Source organism: Muntiacus reevesi, chromosome 1 (genome assembly GCF_963930625.1).
Source record: "Muntiacus reevesi chromosome 1, mMunRee1.1, whole genome shotgun sequence".
Taxonomy (NCBI): domain Eukaryota; kingdom Metazoa; phylum Chordata; class Mammalia; order Artiodactyla; family Cervidae; genus Muntiacus; species Muntiacus reevesi.
This window is the reverse complement of record NC_089249.1, coordinates 56068217-56084628: the sequence shown is the minus strand read 5'-3', so window position 1 is coordinate 56084628 and position 16412 is coordinate 56068217. Positions and strand designations below refer to the sequence as shown.

Below are 16412 nucleotides of genomic sequence, written 5' to 3'. Positions count from 1 at the left end.
TCAAAGCAAGATTTTTTTTTAACGTGGCACTTTACAGAGGCACTTTTAACATCTACAAACCTTGTTTGTAGTTAACAGATTCTTCAGATTTACATGCAAGAAGGTACATGACTTCCACAAGGTCACATGGTGAGAACTCAGCATCCCAGTATCTCAAGGCAAAACCAAAGACCTAAAATGTATCTGGAAGTGCCCAACCCCTTTTATTTTCTATCCATGAATAAAAACTGGAGAATAAATATGGCTTTTCAAAAATTTCACCTCCATTTCCTTCACTTTATTTCTATCTTTCTACCTGGTAGCAGATATCAAACAATACAACACTTTGTGGAGCACTGTTCTCTGGTTTTGGACCATTAATGGTACCCTAGTTGACAGGCTGAGTCTTGATGCCAAAGGGAAGCAGTGGTACGGTACAGGTGCTGGGACCTCAGGCTTGTGAGTCAGAAAGCACCAGATTCAAACCACATCCACTAACAACTAGTAATAAGGCCCTAGACAAGTTTATCTTAATTTAATGAACAAACACTCAAATAGCTCTTTTAGATGCAAGCAGGGTTCTAAGTACTTTGCAACTATGATTATTAATCAGATATACTATTATCCATATCTTACAGGTGAGGAAACAGGCACAGAGAGGTGAAGTAACTTGCCCAAAGCCACAGCTAGTGAATATTAAGAGTCAGCATTAAAGTAAGAGAGTGGGATGCCAGAATCTATGCTCTCAGCCATTACAGTGTGTTTCTGCTCTACTCCTATTTCTTCATCTATTAAACAGGGCTAATAAATCCGCGCTATCTCACACGGTCATGTGAGGCTACTGGCACACAGTTAAGTTAAATGTTAGCTGCTCTTAGTGCTAGTTGTAATTGCCATCACCTTTAGTCCAGTCAAGGTTCAGTCAAGGTCTGCCCAAAATACTTCAGCTGAGAAAGATCTCCAAGATCCTCTGCAGTAGAATATGTTAGAATATAGTGGAAGTTCCATGAGAACAGGAATTGTCTGCTCTTTTCTCCTTCTCGTTGTATCCGGAGGAAGCAGAGGGTACTCAGTTAATATGTAATAAATAAACTGAATGCATGGCCAGGGTTCTGTATACATGACAACTAAGGTAGTACCATCACTTCTCAAATGTAGCTAAACATGAAAGAGGTAAATGTACAGTTTTTACACAACAGTGGAAGCTGGCCATTACTTAAGACAGCCTGGCTATTAGCAGACAGTGTGGTATAATGCTGGGCATTCATCTTAGCTAAATGCAGAAACAAGGAGACCAAGGCTCTCAAGGTCTCGGAGTGTCTATCTGTAAAAGAGGAAGTTGGAAGACATGATTATCATAAATATATTCTTTCTCATCACCTTGTAACAATCATTATAACAATATGAATGGAAGCTGATCACCAAGTACTCAATAAACGTTTGTCAATGAACATAATCTCCAAATGACAGATGAAGAAACTGGGATTCAGTTTACAAGTTCAAGGTCACTTGGATGGGTTAGCATATGGTTAACATGGGGGAGTCCAGCTCTCTTCCTACGCGTGGCTAATGCTCATGTTTTCCAAGATTCATTTTTAGGTAAAAAAATACTGTGATATCAATTCTCTCTTCCAAGCTCAATAAATCTGTAATAATTTACCTTATCAAATAACCTTGTATAACTTCACTAAATCATGTGACAGCAGGATCAAGAAGAAACAACTATTCCACATCGTTAACCTGGAGAATCAAAGCATCTAAAGAGATAATTAGGCCAAATCCCCTGTTTCTGCCCAGAACTGAGAGACTGTAAGTATAAATAAGATAAATGATGACTTCACTTTAAATGGTTTAAATTTAAGCAATGTGACTTAATAAATAACTTCTGGTAACAGAAAACTTTTTGAGGGTACAGTACATATTCTTCAAACCTGTAAGCACAGTTGGCTACTTGATCCAAAGTAGATGCACAAAGTTAAATGTGAAAAGTTGCATAGAATGTCCACAAGCGCTTGCTTACTTTATTTTTATTAAAATATACGCTTGACATTGCACCTTTGTGTATAACAACACCTTCCTAGGATTGTCAAGTTAGGAGTGAAAAAGCCATCTGGCAGTCACAGTCAATTTTCTAGACAGTTCATAACAGGATTGTCAAGGTCAAACTGTTGATTCTTGTACCTTCCCAACTAGTAACTGAAAAGCAACTAATGTGAGCTCAAAATACTCCATTCTGGTACTCTCACAAACACAAATGTCAGCTCTAGGATCACACTCTGGCTCAAAAAGTTCTGCGGGCAGGCTGACATGAACAAAGAGAACAGCGGGGTAGTAGGGCAGATGCTAAGGCCACAGGACTTGGGTAACATTCAAAGAGAGTAGGAACTTTTACCTAGCAGTTTCATCACCTATCAAATGAGAATAATCATCCTACCAAATGACCATATGAATTAAGTGATATGATGAGGAATTGTCTTGCAATCTATGCGAAGGTGAGAGACTACTGTTATCATTACTAATTACTACGGCTGGGGACGGAAGGTCCCCTCGAACTCTTGGCTGTATGTTCTGCAGGATCCCCTCAAGATGGAATAGATTATAGTTTTTTTCCCCAGACTTCGGGTGTGACAACGATTGATGCACTTGGCTAGCAAGTCTCCGCTGCTGAGATGAGAAGTGAGGCCTTCGGGTTCTGGGCCTAGCGGGCTCAACAACCACCGCGTCCCCCCAGTCACCTTGTCCTCACCTTGAGGAAAAGGAAACGAAACCCTATGTGGGAGAAAGTGAGGTCCACGACAACGAGAAAGAGGTACCTCCACTCTTCACCTGGCCGCCGCTTCTTAGACCCAAGCTTCCAGCTGGGCGGGGACATAACAGAGAGAGCTGACAGAGCCAGGGACGCCTTGACCTCGGGCGCCGGAGGAGCGAGCGTGGGTGCTGGGCCCGCGACAGGGACAGGTACACGAAAAGCCGGCCGGAGGTCGGGCCTGCCTCGTCTTGCCTCGCCCACAGCCGCAAGCACAGGAGGAGGCACCCCGCCCCCGCGAACCCAGAGGGCCCTCAGTTCGCTCACCTGCAGCCGAGACACCAGTAGGCTGTAAGGCGCCATTTTGTGCACTGACAAAGATGAGGTCGCTTGAAAGTGACGTGCCACTCAGAGTATTTAAAGCCTTCGGGCTGGGGGCGTGGCCTGAAGAGAAACGCGACCTCGTGAAGGCTGTGCCTCCGCCGAGGCGCCTACTCCTCAGAGCGCCTTGGGCGGAGCTCCCATGTGAGGACTCGAAAGGGGAGAGGACAAAAATACATAGAAACACTTAAGGAAGTAAGTGCCGGCACAGAAATGTCTTATCGAAGTGAAAATTTCACCTTTCCACTTTGCGGTTTGCCTCTTCCCTTCAAGTTCTGGAAAGGTTGTGTTTGTTTTTTTTAAACTTTCAGGCACCTGCCAGGACCTGGCACTCGTTAGGACGGAAATCTGGCTTTGGAATTTGATCTCGCGAGAACCAGCGGGGCTTGGTGCAAAGAGTATAAACGCTGATGGATGTCTAGAGAACCAATCACCGCGACCAAGAGGCAGGAGCAACGGAGGTTAAAGGTCGGACGGAAGTTCCCTAAGTTTCCGGTGGCTTGAGAGGGAGCTATGGCTAAACATCATCCGGACTTGATCTTTTGCCGCAAACAGGCTGGTGTTGGTGAGGCAGCCTTCTGCCCCCGGCTGTCTGGGTGGGAATGGTATTAGAACCTGAGAGGTTCGGGGTTCCCGTCACTTGGTTAGGGTCTTGCCCGGGAGGCGCCACGTTTCCCGCCTCTCGGTTGAAAGTGTAGGAGCGCGCGGGTTTGCGGTCTCTGATGAAAAGAGGGCGGTGGCTCGCGTGCTGGGAGCCGGAGGCAGGCTGCCGGAATGGGGTCGGGAGAAATTCTCAGTTTGCACAGGACCTGTGAGGGGCTTCAGGAGGCTGTGGATTTGGTTCGGATTGAAGTTTAAGGGGATAAGATGGATAGATCCCCTCAGGGCTCACTGCAGCCCCTGCTCCTGTCCCCACCGCATGCTCGAGGATGTTTGTCCCCTCTTCGTCAAAACTTTAATCCTAATTGTGCTCTTTACCATCTTTTATCTTGCAGCCATTGGAAGACTGTGTGAAAAGTGTGAGTGAAACACGCCTCCCTAAAGAGTCCACCTGGCCCACTCAGTTTCAGTAGAGCAAGCAAAAGGGCATTTTCAGCGGTGGCACTAAGAGGGCTTTGAGTAGACGTGACCCGAAGAATGTCAACACAATGCCAGGCTGCAACTAAAGGCCACCCCCCTCACTCCAGCTTGCACGTTTTAGACACTAGGTTTTGAGAGAATCTTTAGCTTTGGACTGGAAGTAGCGTGACCCTATCCCTAACGTACACAGTGTTCTGCCAAATAATTTATATAGACGTATCTACCAGATGCTTCTCTAAGCTCTTTACCCAGTAGTTGATTAACTTTTACTGTGTGTTGTAGAGATTGAGATGGACACGAGGTAAGTCAGGTTTTGTGATGCCAAAGTAGAGGGTCCTCAAGTCACTGTTAGGAGACTGGTGTAGTCCCCATAGCAGGAGGAGGGCAAAGGACTTGAGGTACTTGCACGTGGGTGTAACTCCATTCTCTCCTCCTCATAGGTGATGGCAAGTGTGTGATCTGTGACTCCTATGTGCGTCCTTGCACCCTGGTGCGCATATGCGACGAGTGTAACTATGGCTCTTACCAGGGACGCTGTGTGATCTGTGGAGGCCCTGGAGTTTCAGATGCCTATTATTGTAAGGAATGCACCATCCAGGAGAAAGATGTGAGTATATATAGGAAGCTTTTCATCTGATCTTACCTTGTGTTTAGTAACACTTTGCCATCCACAGCAAACTGTATGGTCTCTAGATGAGTATGTTCATTTAGTCATCTAGGTTATAATTTCTTCAATGTCTGTGAGCCAAACTGGGTGTAGCCCAACAAAGGCAGTTATTTTGTATCAAGGACAAAAGTGCAAGAGAAGCAAATTTTGGTCAACACTGGCAATTTGCAAAGCCCTCTATTCCTTTGATGTCTCTCTCGTTTTTATTCACAAACAATATCCTTTTTTTTTTTTTTTTTTAAACTGTGCCACATAGCTTACAGGATCTTGAACCCTGACCACGGCAGTGAAAACCCAGAATCCTAACCATTAGGCCATCAGGAAACTCCCGATATTCTGCATTTTTAAGTCCTAGCATGGTGCATGGTGTATAATAGCCATTCAGTAATTCTCTTTATTATCATTAAGGACTGTGCGGGTGGATGTGTTGACTTCTGAATTTGGGACTATTCAAGTTTATTTCAGCTCTGAGTAGCTAGAGAATACTTTTGCTTTGATTTTTCAGAATTGCTTGGGATTCTGCTTGTGACATTTTTGCCTCTTAACATTGTATGCTGGCAATGGCAAGTTATTCAACTCCTTGAGCCAGTTTCCAGGATACAGTAGAGACCTATAGATCTGTATCAAAAACAGGCTTTTTGAGGAGGGGAGGACAAACCATGAATCACCTTTTATTCTTATGACAATAAAACAAAGTGTGATACAGTACCAATAGGCTAGTATGAGGTATCTGGTTACCTAATTTAGGATAAGACATAAGGCAAAAAAGAATAAAAAATTATTTGGCCATGCTGGGCAGCTTTGGGGGTCTTAGTTCCTCAGCCAGGGATGGAACCCAGGCCCCCCACAGTGGAAATGCAGAATCCTAACCACTGAACTGCCAGCAAATTCCCAAAAGATAAATAATTATTTATATTTCCTTTTACAAATAGTAGATAATTTTATATATATATACACATATACATACATACATATATATATATATATATATATATATATATATATATGTACACATATACATGGCTTCCCTGGTTGTGCAGATGGTAAAGAATCTGCCTGCAATGTGAGAGACTCAGGTTCATCACAGGTTCAATCCCTGGGTCAGGAAGATCCCCCTTTTATATAGATGTTATCTCCCTTATTCATCAATAACTTTGTTAATTAGGGGTTATTATTATCCCCATTTTACAGCCCCTCTCCCAGCTAATAAGTGGCAAGTCCAAGCTTTCTGACTAAACCTCATGGTGTCCTTTCATAAGTCTGATGTGCCTGTGTTGAAGAGAAACGGTTCAGCCACCTCTGAATCTTTGCAGTTAGATTTTGTCTACCTGTAGTAAGTGGGACATATTAGAGCGGATAAACCTATTTCTCATACCATTAAAGTCTTCTGTTATTTAGGGAGATGAGAATGGTCATAGATAAAGTACCAGAAACATAATTTCAGTTGGTGATTTGAACATTCTCTCTCTTTTGGGGGGCTGCTCTGGGTCTTGTGGTGTGTAGGGTTTGTTGCTCCAAGGCATGTGGGATCTTGGTTCCCTGACCAAGGATCAAACCCATGTCCCCTGCATTGCAAGGTAGATTTTTAAACACTGGGCCACCAGGGAAGTCCCGGATTTGAACATTCTCTTACCCTAAACTCTGATTTGCATTTATCTTTGACTGTCAAATCATACCCTGCTCAATCTGACCCACCAGCTAGGTTATTCTCCCTATAGAGAAAGGACTTTTGTTTTTGTATTTGTCTCCCTTTTTCTCTAGTTTTTGGTATGCTGCTGCTGTTTAGTTCGCTAAGTTGTGTCTAACTCCTTTGTGACCCCGTAGACTGTAGCCCCACCACCAGGCTCCTCTGCCCATAGGATTTTCCAGGCAAGAATACTGGAGTGGTCCCACCAGAGCGCATCAGCCCCACCCTTTCGCCATACTGAGGCCCGCCCTGCCCCCACGCAGCGGGCCCAGCACAGGACCTTCCTGAGAGAGCAGACGAGCGACAGGCAGGCACACGGACAGACACTCGCACGCACCCACGCCAGGCAGCAATGTATTTATTGGAAATGAGCTAGAGATTACATTAACCAAATGAAGATATAACAATGCATGAAGCATAGTCGGTGCAACATTTAAAAGATCACAAAATAAAAAGAAAACTCATTTTCAAAAGAAATATTGTATCCAAGGCGAGCCCTGAACACCTTAATACAATGATAACATTGACTGTGAAGATCCAGAATAAAATTTAAACCGAAAAAAAAAAAGAATACTGGAGTGGTTGCCATTTCCTCCTCCAGAGGATCTTCCTGAGCCAGGGATTGAACCCAGGTCTCCTGCTTGACAGGCTGATTCTTTTTACCCCTGAGCCACCTGGGAAGCCCCAGCTCTTGGTGTAGTCCCGGTACATATTGTAAGTCTGGCCCATGTCTTTGTGCTACTCCTGTAAATCATCTGTAGGAGCTCCCCCTAGACAGTGTCTGGTACATAGTAGGTGTTGGGTGATTATAGTCTATACCATGGTGAGACAATATCAGTGAAAAAAAGTACAAGCAAGTCTTAAACTAGCTAAAACTAGCCAGAGTCTACTAAGGACAACATTTTCTTTAACTTTTCCATGACTGTAGCTAGAGTTCTTATCTGATACACTTACAACCAGAGAGTGCTTAATAAAGGTTAATTGCTGTCTGATTCGTGTGCATGTGGCGTGTGACCTGATCTCTCCGGATCCTTGTGCCTCATTCTAAATGTCACCACTTCCCTTACTTCACATTATACAGGAATGTTCTGAGGATATTTGAGATGGCATCTAGCTTGCGTTTACTCAACAATAGTTTCCAAGGAACACAAAACAGTCCAGTGACATGATCCAGCCTCTCAGCCTTACAGATCATGATATAGATTAAGTGCCCGAGACTTTCCTACACGCAAATCTTCCTACAGCCAAAGGAACCCCTCTTATTGTTCTCTTCCAGCAACTTCCATAATTTATAAGGGAATTAGCCCAGTAAGCTAAGTTAGGTGTCTCTATAGTTTTTTCAAAGCCTCGAGAATACTCAGGGGTCAGGGACAATATCTGTGGGCACTGCTGCCAAAGGACCAATTTGTAGTTTCTTATAATGTGGCATCTTATTGATCTCCCTTCACCCTTGACTCCTTTTTACTTAACCATTTTCCTCAACTCTCCCAACCAGATAACAAGAAAAATAGCAACTAGTATTTTTTGAGCTCTTGCTGCATGCCGGGTACTATATTGGTCATTCTTGTCTAAAAGTTGTGCATGATAAAGATGAAGAAACGAATGGCTTAAAGGCAGGTTTGGCCCAAGGTCACATGATGAATAAATGGCAGATACGGGATTAGAACCCAGGTCTCTGTAACTCTTTCTCAGACTCTTTTTTTTTTTTTGGTGATTGTTTTTCATTATCACCCCTCCACTAAAGGAGAAAGGTTAAAATCCAAATTAAATTTTCTTGGACCACTTGATGGTCCAGTGGTTAGGACTTTGTACTTCCACTGTAGGGGACACAGATTTGATCCCTGGTTGAGGAGCTAAGATCTCGAATGCTGAAAAACTTTATTTACATTTTCTCTACAACAAGAGGAATTAAAGTTGGATAAGATTTTGTTGGGTAAGGGGGAGCTTCAGATCACAAACCACTGTAATGTCAAAGATGTTTTCATCCTTATTGAAGATGCATCATCTAACTCAAAGCACTTACCCTAAACACTCATCGTATTTCTCTTCTCAAGGTGGTTAAGGATGCACCTCTCTGTCTCATGCTATGTCTACCATTCTCTTCTCCCCATTTAAGTAAACAGCAGAGCAGTTAGATATATAGAAAAGATACTTGATATTTTTCAAAGGTAATTCACAAGTTAACCCTTCTCTGCAACTTCCTAAACCTTGTGAAAGTTTTGGGGTTTGCCTCCAGGAAGCTCTGTTACAAAAAACACCAGAGTAGGAGGTAGAAAGCCCAAGTTCAGGTCTTGGCTTTGCTACTAAGATACTGTGTGTGGCTTTGAGGAAATCTCACCCTGACCCAGCCCACAAAGGGTAGTAGTAATCCCTTTTACCTCCTGGATACATTTACTGAGAGCTTAAAGTTTCAAATAGAAAATGTGATGCCCTTGTTAAGGTCTCAAACCAGTGTACAGTCTGGTTTTTACCTTGTAGGTATTCATTAAACAGTTGCTGGAAGAATCAGTGTTTTGTCTTCTAGTTTCTGTTAATCAAGCAGGTCTTGCCTGCTGTTGGTAATTCTTTGCTACCGATTATAAGAAATGGACATGTGGACCCATTTGCTGTAATCCTGTTTTTCTGATATCAAAATTTGTAAGTTGCTTTTTCCTGCATTTTGGCTCTGTACACATTTCCCCATGGTATGTTATGTTTTGGTACATGATCAGTGTTGTTTTGTTCGTTTGTTTGTTTGTTTTTGTTCAGTGTTGGTTTTTTAAGTATTACTTTAAAGTCCTGGATTTTCACCAGGTCCAGGTCCAGGGTAATTTTTGTAGCTTACTTTTGTGCCATGGAAATGGACTTGATGTTCAGCCCTCCTCAGGAAGGAAATCCATAGGCTTCGAGTTCTCCTTGATGGTTGGTAATGGAGCCCACCTTAGGCTTCTCCTGGGGATGTTTTAGGGGCTTCCCAGGTGGCACTAATGGTAAAGAACCTGCCTGCCTATGCAGGAGACATAAGAGACTCAGTTCATCCATGGGTCAGAAAGATCCCCTGGAGGAGGGCCCAACAACCCACTCCAGCATTCTTGCCTGGAGAATCTCATGGAGAGAGGAACCTGGCAGGCTACAGTCCATGGGGTCACATAGAGTTGGACACAACTGAACTAACCTAGCATGCACACAGGGTGATTTTTTTTTTTTTTCCCAGGGGGATGTTTTAATGGACATATTTAGTGTAATGGAAAGAAGCACTTGGCAGTCTAGTGTCTACTTTTTTGTGCGTGAAATTTTATAAATTAAGTGGCCATGCAACATGTACATTCAATTCAAGCTGTAGCTGCCTAAAATAAAAGCTCGCTGTGCTCAGAATGGGGAAATCTGTTACCCTCTGGATTAAACATTTTCATTTTCATGGTCTCCGTTCACAGCCACATTCACAAAAGCCAGCCAGTGCACACATCCTCACTTCTCAAAGTATTGTTAGAATTTGGGAACAACCACTGGACCCACAGGATATGTACAAAATAAAAATAGGAGTTTAGGCAAGAAAATGGAAAATTTATATAAGTCAGTGAGAGAATGCCATAAAAACCAAAGAGCTAATAATCTAAAACATTGGTTTTCCGATGTTTTTTTCAGCTTTTTAATATGTGGAGTCTTATCTTCAAAAAGTATCTTATTCAGAAGCCATGTGTGTGGGTGTGTTAGGTTGGACCATTATGAAATTACTGCTATTTGTTTTGGCAATTTCTTATAATTTATTAAAGGCTGGCTATATGCCAGGTATTGTTCTAAGTACATTTATTGATTCTTAGCTCTGTAAGGTAGGTTCTACCATTGTAGTAATTTAACATGACTAAAAAGAGACAGAAAGGGTAGTAACTTCTCAGAATTCAGGTGGCCTGTCTCCAGAGCCTATAGTCTTAATATGAATGAGGAGAGAGCTGCACAGATCGGGGAAGAGTCCTGCAGTCCCCTGGCACCTCTTGGGACTCTAGGGCTCTATAAATAACAGTCTGTACACATTGACCTCATCCAGTCATCTTGTTTTATAGTTGGATATGAATCCAGACAGAAGTGGTTTGCCCAGTCATGCAAGTCAGTGAGGCATAGTAAACCTGAACAGGCTGTCATCATACCACAAAATTTCATAGCATCCCTAAAGGGCTTAGAGCACTGTCGTGTCTAATAGCACACTATCTTTGGTCAGGAGAGGCAGTTCTTCTGACATTTGTACCAAGATTCCCAGTACAGATTACGTGGCTTACTTGAGTTCACCTAGCACCTAGCACCTAGCATTGGTGGGGCTGGGCTCCCCACAGCCCGGCTCCCTCAGCACACTGAGCTCCACAGACGGTAGTTCTCAGTGTAATACATGGTACTGGATTTTCAAAAAGTTCTTTGGGTTTTCCCATTACTTTTTTTTTTTTTTTTTTTTTAGTTTATTTTTGGCTGTACTGGGTCTTCACTGCTGTGCACAGGCTTTCTCTCGTTGCAGCAAGTGGGGCGCGCTTTTTGTTGTGGCGCATGGGCTTTTCATTGCAGTGGCTTCTCTTGTTGCAGAGCACAGGCTCTAGGTGCGGGGGATCAGTACTTGTACAGGGGCTTAGTTCCCACCCAGCATGTGGGTTCTTCCCAGATCGGGGATCAAACCGGTGTCCACTGCATTGCAAGGCGGGCTCTTAACCATGTGGCTTTGAACCACATGATGGGCACTTCCCCACCAGGGAAGCCCCGCAGTAACATCTTTGCAGAAAAACCTGAAGGAACTTTTTGGCCAACCTATACATGTTTTCTAGAAAATAATGACATGTTAGTGTTGGCTTTGTGTCTTTTCAGAAATTTTTTTTACAGTGTTGGTATTAGTCCCCCAAAAAGAGAAATCAGCTGAATTAGAAATAAGATGTCTGAGGACTGGACTCATTCATTCATTCATTTCATAGCCCAGCGTCAAGCAACTACCTTTGACATGAACGTTTAATAAAATCATCAGATCTAGGAAGGCTTCTTCCAGTAGCAATTCCCCCAGTTTTCCTCTCATCATCCCAAATTAACTGATGGAGCCATCATCCCTGCAAAACAGTTTCCCAGGGGCTTCACTGAAGCCACTCAAGCTCACAAAATGACCAGGGAAGCCTGACATTACAAATCAGAGTATGGACTGTCAACAGCGATCTCTAGCACAGGAGCACTCTTCTCCCAAGACCATGTGTCAAATTAAGTGAATTAATAAGGACACATCAAACTCAGTATTCTCTTATGATACTTAAAATATAAGGCACTATTTCCTAAAGTCCTTAGTTTTGTCCCCTTGGTAGTCTCTCCTTTCTTGGGATAGTGAAAGAGAGTTAAAGAGCTTGATCTGTAATTATTACCATTTCCTGCCTCTCACTTGGAGAAAATCCTTTGAACACCTTAAAGAGTTTTATTTATTTTTTGGGCCACACATCATGTGGGATCTTAGTTCCCCAACCAGGGATCAAACCCATGCTCAATTCATTGGACGCACAGAGTCTTAACTATTGGACCATCAGGGAAGTTCACCTTAAAAAGTTTAAGATTTTGCCTCCACTATCATATTAGCAACAGAAGTGGGTTAAGAATCCAGCATTCTAAGTGCAGACCGCTGGATAGATGGCAAATTTTAGATGCTTAATAAATACTTGATTGATCAAATAGGATAACTGAACTGGTAAGATGAATGGCTAAACTATTAATCCAAAAGTTATTTTTATCTTAGTGTGAAAGTCACTCAGTCACATCTGACTCTTTGTGGCCCCATGGACTATACAGTCTATGGAATTCTCCAGGCCAGAATATGGAGTGGGAGCCTCACCCTTCTCCAGAGGATCTTCCCAACCCAGGGATCAAACCCAGGCCTCCCGCATTGCAGGCAGATTCTTTACCAGCTGAGCCACAAGGGAAGCCCAAATTTTTATCTTAGATTCCTTTCAATTCAAGTTCAGAGACTTTTAACAACTTTTCTGTTTTCCAGAGAGATGGTTGCCCAAAGATTGTCAATTTGGGAAGCTCTAAGACAGATCTCTTCTATGAACGCAAAAAATATGGCTTCAAGAAGAGGTGATTGGTAGGCTGCCTCTTCCTCCCCACATCAAACTGCTGCAGCTGCCCAAAAAAATGCCTACTACTGCCAGCAGAAAGGAAGCGGAGCACAGAGCATCACCTGAATTGCCTATTAGTACAGGGCACCTTCCCACTGTTTCCTCTCACCTGGACCTGGTAGGAATGGAAGAAAGATTCTTCGCAGAGCACTCTGGCAGACTATCAGAAAAATTGATAGATTAGTCCATGGTATTCCTTAAATTCAAGAGGCAAGGATGTGTTATCCACATCAAGAATTTCTGTATACCAAAACCTTCTAAAACAGAAATAATATGTCATTTCCGTCTTCTATTTGAGGAGTCAACTGTGAAGCTACCTGCAGTGAAAATCGTGTTCTTGCAGAATCTCTGATGGCAGTTGTCCTTGATGAAATACCTGCAGTGTGTGGGGGGCCAGCAGAACAATGATTGTGGGCATTTCATCTTGTAACCTTTACCAGGTGGTGCTGGTTCATGTTATTTTTCTTCTAAAAAATTGGAAACCCTTTCTCTTGCTGTTATATTAATAAAGTAGGTGTTTATTTTCTGGTAGTCAACCCCTTCCCAATTTAATTTTAACTAGGAATTTTAGTCACCCAGAAATTTGTGATTCAAAATAGAAGTATTGGGATTAACTTAAGCACCTTGTTCTCTTATTACTATTGAAGTTCAAAACCACTCATGCCTTTTATGATAAGTAAACCAAAGTTATTTTTAGAAACATCACTTTTTCCTTCCTGCCCAACTTGAATTTTGAACTGAAGAGGTTGCTTCCAATAATGGTGAAGGGAGTGAGGCAAAATGTATTCAAATCAATGAGTTAGAAGAACTGAACTTGGTTGACTTTTTTTCATAAAGTGCACATATATACTCACATTAAGGATATAAGGGAGGGACCTCCCTGGTGGTCCAGTGTTTTAAGCCTCTGCACGGAAGTGCAGGGGATGTGGGTTCAGTTCCTGGTCAGGGTAGTAAGATTCCACATGCCACGCTGCTGCTAAGTTGCTTCAGTCGTGCCCAACTCTGTGCGACCTGATAGACGGCAGCTCACCAGGCTCCCCTGTCCCTGGGATTCTCCAGGCAAGAACATGAGTGGGTTGCCATTTCCTTCTCCAATGCAGGAAGGTGAAAAGTGAAAGCGAAGTCGCTCAGTCATGTCCGACTTCGTGGCCCCATTGCCTACCAGGAGCAGCCTACCAGGCTCCTCCATCCATGGGGTTTTCCAGGCAAGAGTACTGGAGGGGGTTGCCATTGCCTTCTCCGCAGGTGCCATGAGGTACGGCCAAAAAAAAAATTGGATGTGAAGGGATGTGTGATTTAAGTAAAATCAATTTTAGGTGTATCCTACCCTAACTCAACCATCTGTACTTTTTGTCTGCTAGAGGCAATAAGCAAGTTATCCGGAGGAGGTGTGTTCATAATTGGAAACTTCCAGTCAAGTAAGCCTTTAAGAGCATGAATTTGAAAGAGCTTGTGAGTCCTGCAGAATCCAGGGACCTGGCCCAAGGTCCCATTGCAACTTAGTGGCAGAACCAAAGAGATGAGTCTTCTGGCCTCTGTTTTGTCTTGAATTGATACTTGCTTATTTATGATGTATTGAATGTCCAAAACAGAATTTAGGTAATTCCTGCCTTCAAAGAATTTAGTGATTGAGCTTAACAGAAACAGCTCAGTGCAACTCAGGGGCTGCACAAAGCAAGGGCCTAGCGAGAGGCACCTTGGGAAGGCTAGAGGAAGATCATAGCCCTAAGACTGCCATGAGGACTCCTTTCAGTTCCCCAAACCTGCTTTCCCTCCTGCCTCTGTGCTCTTTACCTGTAAAGCTCTGTTCTGCCTCTGCTCAGCCAACTGCTACTCGTCCTTCAGACCTTAGCTTAGTGTTTCCTTAAAGATGCCTCGTTCAGCCACCAGAGTCCCTCTGTCATACTCCCACATATCCCCATGAGCATTTTGTTTCTAGCATTTGGTAATATTGACTGTCATCTGTAAGGCTGTATTCCATGATGGCAGGAAGCAAGTCTGTGTGCCCAGCATGTAGCAGGTACCCAGTGTTGAATGAATAATTGAAGTCATAGAAACCAGGTAGTAAACTGCACTTTGAAGGCCATATTGGAACCTCCCAGCAGAGGGGGTGGGGTCTGCTGTTAACGGACATTTTTGTGGGGGAAACAGTTTGGACAGGGTGATGTGTTTGGGGAGCTCTGAGCAGTTTTAAGACATCAGGTGAGGATTATGATATGTCAAAAGTTGTAGAGACCAGGATACTCCAGATTATAACTAGAATCTGTAACTGATTCTAATTAACTTTAGTTAGTAACTAACTTTAGTTTTAAAGTGTAATATTAAGTCATAATGTTTGTTTTACTAAACAATTTCTGAAGTTTGTTCATTGGGACTTCCCTGGCAATCCAGCGGTTAAAACTCCATGCTTCCAATGCAGGGGACTCTGGTTTGATCCCTGGTCAGGGAATGAAGATCCCACATGCCTTGAGGTATGCCCCTCCCCCCCCCCCAAAAAAATTTATTAACCACCTTGGTCCATGTAACATCTTGCATCTACAAGTGTTTGAAAGCTACTGCTTAATTTTAGCAAAACACCACCTTACTGTGTTCTGTGAGCTTCACTGTGTATACCTCTAAAAGGCCTTGCAAGGGAGCTTAAATTTTAATGCCCAGTGAGATTTCCATACTGATCAGTGATAGGCAAGTTCGATCTCAGCCCAGTGAATTATGCTGAATGCTGTTCCTCTGTCACCTAATTTCACAATCGCATTCTCCATTTGCTTGCTGTCTGAGACCAAAGGATACAAGTAAGTTAAGGACCTCTGGTGGCTTAAGACACTGTGCTTCCAATGCAAAGGGCCTGGGTTCAATCCCTGGTCAGGAAACTAGGGACCAAATGCCCATGAAAGTTAAAAGTCCTTCCTACTGCAACTAAGCACTGGAGCAGCCAAAAAAATATTTTTTAAAAAAAGACCATCTTATATAAACGGTGTTCAAGTTCAAGTCCTTAGTTATTGTCTACCTTGAACCTTAGAGTAAATCTTTTTCAGTTTTAAAAATCAGAATAATGACAGTATTAAATCCTCTGTTGAGAAAACATTACTTACAAACTGAATTTTAACCTCTAGTTATATATAGTTCTTTGGAAAGAATTAGAATAATAATCTCAGACAACTGGTTTGCCACAAAAAATCAGAATGATCTTTTAAAAATTACTGTTTTTCTCATTTGTTGAAGTAACCACTACTTACACAAGTCTAGTTGAAATAACTAAATTTATTATAGTCAGTCTAAGAAAACCATTTCATTCCCCAGGTATATGATACTGTTAAGTATTCAGTGTTTAATACATTCATTTCTAGGATCTAAAAAGGGTGAGTGTCTTGCTTCTAGCTTTTCAAATACGATTTGTACACATACGGTAATTTAATCTCCTTTAAACATCACACTTATTACATTGCTCCTGCTCAAAAAAAAAAAAAAAAAATAGTGTAATGAGAAATGCGTTTTCTTTATTGTCAGTCCTGTATTTGAATTCTGATCTGCTACTGATCTTTAGTGAGGCTCTGGGGGCATTTTTTTCTTATCTATTAGATAAGGACATTAATGCCTCCCACTTTGGTTTGTAAGGATTAAATCTGACCTGGTAAATGCCTGACCCTTACTGGAAAGGCTTTAGTTTTTTCAATGGTAATTCTTACAAAGGGTCTCTACTTCATAGATAAACATTTAAGTCCTAGCATTGAAGGTCTTCCATATAGTTCCCCCTCTTCCCTACCCCTC

At 42.5% G+C, this 16412-nt stretch overlaps 2 protein-coding genes across 2 annotated transcripts in view; one reads left to right on the top strand and one right to left on the bottom strand.

Moving 5' to 3' along the window:
• ACO2 (aconitase 2) overlaps window positions 1-3201 on the bottom strand; it is a 46483-nt gene extending 43282 nt beyond the window's left edge. The window contains exon 1 of the mRNA XM_065944684.1: window positions 3053-3201. Within this exon, the coding sequence (XP_065800756.1) occupies window positions 3053-3088 (36 nt within the window). The 5' untranslated portion in view covers window positions 3089-3201. The remainder of the gene's footprint in view (window positions 1-3052) is intronic.
• A 344-nt stretch (window positions 3202-3545) lies between these two features.
• On the top strand, window positions 3546-13178 carry PHF5A (PHD finger protein 5A). Its single transcript, XM_065944698.1, has 4 exons — window positions 3546-3671; window positions 4102-4125; window positions 4627-4793; window positions 12521-13178. Exons 1-4 carry the CDS (start codon window positions 3620-3622, stop codon window positions 12608-12610), a joined length of 333 nt encoding a protein of 110 aa, XP_065800770.1. The 5' UTR covers window positions 3546-3619; the 3' UTR covers window positions 12611-13178.
• The last annotated feature ends 3234 nt before the right edge of the window (window positions 13179-16412 follow it).

What these genes read in the sequence shown, in the direction of transcription:
- PHF5A (XM_065944698.1), top strand. Translation starts at nt 3,620, where the DNA reads ATGGCTAAACATCATCCGGACTTGATCTTTTGCCGCAAACAGGCTGGT. An exon ending in CCGCAAACAGGCTGGTGTTG is followed by an intron (nt 3,672 to 4,101) that starts GTGAGGCAGCCT and finishes TTTATCTTGCAG; the next exon opens with CCATTGGAAGACTGTGTGAA. An exon ending in TGGAAGACTGTGTGAAAAGT is followed by an intron (nt 4,126 to 4,626) that starts GTGAGTGAAACA and finishes TCCTCCTCATAG; the next exon opens with GTGATGGCAAGTGTGTGATC.